General features: G+C 40.5%; 1 protein-coding gene across 2 annotated transcripts in view; it reads left to right on the top strand.

Annotated features, from left to right (window-relative positions):
• Positions 1–385: 385 nt before the first annotated feature.
• The window catches only part of SAR1A (secretion associated Ras related GTPase 1A), a 34,633-nt gene continuing 29,018 nt past the window's right edge, over positions 386–6,000 (top strand). Inside the window, exons 1-2 of one of the 2 annotated variants that reach the window (XM_030203500.1) lie at positions 386–519; positions 3,833–3,908. In XM_030203500.1, coding sequence (XP_030059360.1) covers positions 3,851–3,908 — 58 coding nt within the window. In that variant the 5' untranslated portion in view covers positions 386–519; positions 3,833–3,850. Of the gene's footprint in view, positions 520–970; positions 1,082–3,832; positions 3,909–6,000 lie in introns of those variants that run through there. The other variant, XM_030203499.1, reaches the window with a different exon arrangement.

Genomic DNA, 6,000 nt, shown 5'->3' with positions numbered 1-6,000 from the left:
CTCCGGGGCCGACGTGGCGTCACCCACTTGTGAGAATATCAGCCTGCTTGTCTTTGGAGAACTTCCTTGTCATAGAGCAAGCAGTAAAAGCACCTGCGCTCTGTAACCCACTTCAAGCCAGCACTACACCACGTGACCCGGCTTCCCGCGTGTCTCCTACCAGCAGCATCGTCCACTGGTAACTTTATATACACGTGAACTTAGAGTACGACGATACTGTTGACGTTACTGAGCTTTAGCTGTCAAAGACTTCGTTCACTTTGCGCAACACGCATGCGTGAAAGTAACTGCGCAAGCCCAGTAGTGGTGTTGAAGGCGTTTCGACCGTTGCCTGTTATGATGGAATCTAGTACGTATTTCCGGTGTTTGCTTTTTAAATGAAAGGGGCTCTGGTAATCTGTTTTGGAGAGAAAGTGGTGTTGGTATTCGGGACAGGACGGTGTGTGGCGGCCTCGAAGAGAAGGTATCGGCGTTGGGCTCGGGATCGATCTAAACCTAAGAGGACGGTGCTGAAGAGAGGTGAGGAGGAAATATTGAAAATGGGAGAAAAAGAGCGTAAGTTAAGTTAGTGGGCAGAGAGACGAACAGTAAGTGGCACTGAGTTTAGGGGGTCGGAGGGAGGAGAACACTGGAAGATGAAGAAGGTATGAAAATAGACTTACAAACGAAGAGATAGGGGGAGCACAGTGAGGTTAGGATAGAGATAACAAGCGAGAAATTAGGACTGTGTAATAGAACATTTTTATTATTATTATTACCTTGCCTACAACATTTGCTTGTTAAATTTACTATCATGTTTTATCATTACTATGCTACCCAAGATCCTTCTGTTATACTAAATGTATATTTTCTTATATACTTCCACTATTCATGATGTATTGTAAGCCACATTGAGCCTGCAAAAAGGTGGGGAAATGTGGGATACAAATGCAATAAATAAATAAAAACAGGGGTCGAGTTGGAGAACTTTGACGAGCAAAAGGTGGAGGAGTAAGAAGGGTTACAGAATACACGCAGCAAAGCTGGGAGTGACAGACAGGTTACACGAAATGTGACTACTCGAGAGAAAGTCTCCAGTATGGTAAAGTATTGATCCAAATTCAAGACAGTGCTTGGAGTCTAGAGTTGATGCTGTGGTTCAGCGATCTAGCACTTGGTCAATCTCCATGGAAGAGTGGGCTAGGAAACGCAGAGCGGCTAGTTCAGTTTGCACTGCTAACCTGCTGTTTTCATTTTGTTCCACAACAAGTTTCTACAGTGTAATGCATTTTAGAAGCAGATATGAGGACATATCTTGCTTACAAAAGCATCCTTGTTAATCAGTTTCAATTACAGGTAAAAAAAAATGGTATGCTGACTATATAAAGAGATCGGTTTATAGTTTTGCAGTGGATAGACTGTAGTGCAAATGTTCAGTCCTTCACAGCAGACAGGAGAGTATATGGAAATAAAGAGAGTAAAAAAAAAACATGCATTATTAGCCTGTTTCATTCCAGGCTTTAGTAGAGAGGTGTGGTATAAAATTTTATTTATTTTTTATTTCTTACATTTATATCCCACTTTAGAAGCTTGAAAGTTGCATCGTTCTTATTAAAGGGGCATCTGGGTGCTTGCTTTGCTTTCAACTATATTTTTGGCAGGCTACCATGAATAATCTTTTTTAACAAATAATAGTGTGTGCTGAAACTGGTACAGGGTAGAAATGGGACATGGGACTAATTTATTGGCACCCAAATGCTGAAAAAAAATGTAATGAATGGACTGTTTTAGTTTGTCTTATAAATTATAGAAATATTTGTTGGGCATATGCAGCGGACATTTTTTTATTGTTAGAATTTTGTAAATGTACAAAAAAGATTCATCATTAATGAAACAAATCCATCAAAAATGGGAGGAAAAAACTAAAAATATGCCACATTATGGGTCACTGACCTATATATGTGGAGTTAGAGAACCCCCCCCCCCCAATATATATATATATAGGGTTAAATATAGTATAATATCATTCTATTCCCCCCCCCCCCCTCACCTCCATGCATTAAAGAATACATTATTTAGTCATAAGGAAAGCTTCTGAGAAGAATCATTACATACATAATCAACCTGCAGATAAGAAATTAAACGTGTACAAGGAAATATAGAAAAGATGTATCTCTAATAGCTAAAATTCTAGGTTTTAGCTGAAGAAATTGCCTTCTCAGTTGAGTTGCTCTAGATACATCTGGAAAAAGTTATTTTCTGACCACAATATTGTAACCCCCCCCACCCCCCACTTTGAATGGGCTGTGTTCGCATTGCTGCACAGAACCCACTAGTGCGAGTTTGTAAACAGGGGGGTAAGTCTCTTAAGAAAATAAGCTTTTAACACTGAGAGTTTGTGTTTTTCCTTCTGAGGCAAAAGTATCAAGCAAAGTAACCCTAGAGGAAATGACATACTGAGAGGTTTCAATAAATGGAGTCTGAATAGGATCATTCTGAGCTTGCTCTCCTTGCACTGTCATTAATAGAATCAGAGATAATACAATTTAGAGAACAATATACTATCCACTTCTACCATTTGCAGTACTTGTTTAAGCTAATTAATTGCAAAACAAAATTTCTGGTGAAAGATGGGGTTGTTGTAAAATTTAGCAACCTAGGGAGCTCTTTTGTGGTAAACCCACAAAGGGCTTGCCATTATTATTATTATTAACATTTGTATCCCACATTTTCCCACCAATTCGCAGGCTCAATGTGGCTTACATTTGCCGTAATGGCGATTGCCATTTCCGGGTCACAGAATACAAAAGTCGCTGCATTAAGGTGCATGCATACGTGGTAGAGAGGAATACATTGTGGTAGTGCATATTAATTTCTGTGTGATAAATAGGAATGTAACATACATTGGGTCATCGACTGTAGAGAAGTTATTCAACATAAGGGTTAAAATGACACTATATTCAGCATAAGGGTTAAAGTGAAAGAGGTCAGTCAGTCAAGTGTTAAGAGTTCGTTTTGTTCTAGTTCATGTGTAGTCTTTATTATTATGTATTGAGGATGAATATTATTGGTATGCCTTCTTGAATAGATCAGTTTTCAGAAGCCTTCGGAAGATAGTTAAATCTTGCGTTGTTTTAATGGCCTTCGGTAGTGCGTTCCATAGTTGCGTGCAGATGTAGGAGAAACTAGTTGCGTATATGGATTTATATTTTAATCCTTTGAAGTTGGGGTAGTGGAGATTGAGGAATGAGCATGCTGATCTTTTTGCGTTCCTAGTGGGCAGGTCTATAACATCTGACATGTGGCAATCGGGAACTACCACCCGCCCAACATAGTTCCACCACCAGCACGTGCCATTTCCAGCGCTAGGAAAATGGATCCCTATTTTTTTACCGCAGCAGTTGCAAGCCTGAGTGTATTCTGCAGTAAGCCCTTTAAATGTGCAGTAAGTACATGCTAGCAGTAAAAACCTCTGTGAAGGAAGGGATTTATTTCATTTATAGGCCAAATTTACCTCATAATCCTTTTTTTTTTTTTTTTTTTTTAAGTCATGTGTGTGCAAGGAGGATGTGACACTGGGCCAAGTAGCCCTGTCTAACAGCTTTCTAGTAATCTCTTCCTCTCTTCTCCCCCACATCTCCCCTCCTTTTGAAATTCTGATTCCCAGCTGACTGTCTGACAGAGGTAGACATGTGAATATAATAGAACACAGACATAATGTTATTGCTTTGATCAGTAACATTTGTGGTAGGAGTTTTTTAAATTTGGATCAAATGAGTTGTTTTTGCTTTTTTTTCAGGTAAATGCTCACACGTTTGAAATGTCTGCTGATGCAGGCCTTTTTGTCTTTTAGGTAATTGAACCACAAAAAATGTCTTTCCTCGTTGAGTGGATCTATAATAGCTTCAGCAGTGTGCTACAGTTTCTAGGTAAGATACGCACACCTGCTTGCATCTGGATTTTTAATAATGTGATCAGTGTTTCATTGAAGATGTTGTAGCAATGGCTCAGACTCGCTGATATGAGCTAGTCGAAATGCTTCACACTGAGAATGTAATACCTTAAACTTGTGCTACATTGTGTTTTTCAGCAATGTTATTTGTTAGGGTCAGGGCTATATTCCACATCTTCCGTTAGTCTCGTATTATGCTGATATCCTGGGTAGGAGGACTCACAGCTTAAAAATAAGAGCAAAAAAGCTTGTTTTTAAAAGCTTATATGCCCCTTTGAAGGGTTTCTCAAGCCCTTCCTTAAGCATAGTACTACCAGCTGGCTTGAAATTTTGCTGTAATTTGCTTGTGAACTTTTTTGTGTTGTCAGCAATAAACTGTTAAAGACTGGAACAAGGGAGTGTGGCTTCCATGCTGGAAGAAGTGTCTTCATATTATCCCTGAATATCTGCAGATAAATTTCTCTACAGCATATTGTTGGATTCCAGCTATAGCTTTCTTGGAATGGTTCGTAAGACTGTTCGTTTTGTAATATAATAAGCTGCCATGTGTTTTACAATGCACTGTACCAGCATTTGCCCAGCTAGCCCACCAAGGTGTAATGGTTTTTCTTCTGAGCCTGGTTCATTACTTGTTTCCTCTCCTTCTCTTGACAAGATACTGCACCCAGAGTTCATCTGCAAGCCCTTTTCTGGACAAATAGAGGCACATTTTCAAAACAAAAAGTCAGAAAAACGTCATCATAGTGGCAGAAGGATGTTTTAAACATCCAAGTTGTAATTTTCGACACCCTGATTTTAAGTGTTTTGCTCCACAGCTCGTTGAAATTTTAAGGGGGCATGTTTTGGGCAGGACATGGGTGGCACCAAAAGATTAAACGTTTTTCTGCAATATTGAAACGCGCGCGCACACACATTCTCTCAGTGGTCACAGATCCCCTCCCAGCCCATTAATTTGGACATCTGATGGCGATAGTCCAGTTTCTGCAAAATGATAGGCAGTCCCGGCAAGGTAGGCTACTTCCAAGCAGCTGCTAGTGCCAATTTCCCTGCAACCAACACGTGGGTCACAAGCCGATGAACTGCTGGTTTGACCCCATAGGACTTAAGTGCAACAAGCAATGTTCCACCTTGACCAGATAGAATACATCGGTTAAAGTTTGAACAAATTGTAAAAACCATGATCCAGTACTGCTGTGCCCATGGGCAAGTCCCCCCTATATGAAGTATATCGCCCACAGTACCATAGGCTCTCCAGCACAGTTCTGAGCCCTGGTTTTATAATATGGTTGGTGGGGGGTATAATACTAGTGGTACAGTATTATATAGCCATTTTCTATCAAACTACTGGCAATGGACACTTTAAGCAAATGTTTAAAACTTTGCTCCCAATGCTGATACTCATAAGTGGTCCCAAGGTCTTGCTTCCAATTCAAAAGATAATGCTGAACAGGTTTACTGTAGAAGAGTCTGATAAATGTGAGAAATATTACCCCTCCCCCATCCCCATAGCTTTCCAACAAGGTCTCCGTTAAGCTAAGCTTCCCCCCCCCCCCCCCCCCCCCCCCAACACACACACAAAAATGCCTACCGCAGGATATATAGTTTCACAGTTCGCAGTATTGGAATGTATGGGTGCCTGGGAAACCATATTCCTCCTGAAGGTCACATGTGGCCATTTTTAAAAATTTACCACAGGAGCAGTTAAGGGCTCCTGCGTTATCTGTGCACTAACCAGTTACTGCATAATAATGTAGATGTGCTGTTTAGCACAGGGACGCCTGATCTCTGCCCCTGACCCCCCACCCCCACCCCCCAACACACAAAAAGTACAAAACAATATTTAGCACATGCAAAAACTAATGCGTGACACCTTAGCACGTCCTTTGTTAATCCATTTTTGCTGCATTAGGTGTGCATTAACATCTAATGCAGCTTAGTAAAAAGGACTTTTTGTGTTCATGTAACTTAACCTTTTTCTTTATTTTCACTCTACTAACAGCCATCTGTGCACTGGCCACAGTCTTTTTGTTTATGCCCTGTTTTGTCTGATTTGCTTGGGAAGGTTCCCC

Source organism: Microcaecilia unicolor, chromosome 5 (assembly GCF_901765095.1).
Source record: "Microcaecilia unicolor chromosome 5, aMicUni1.1, whole genome shotgun sequence".
Classification (NCBI taxonomy): Eukaryota; Metazoa; Chordata; class Amphibia; order Gymnophiona; family Siphonopidae; genus Microcaecilia; species Microcaecilia unicolor.
This window is presented reverse-complemented; position numbering and strand designations above follow the sequence as displayed.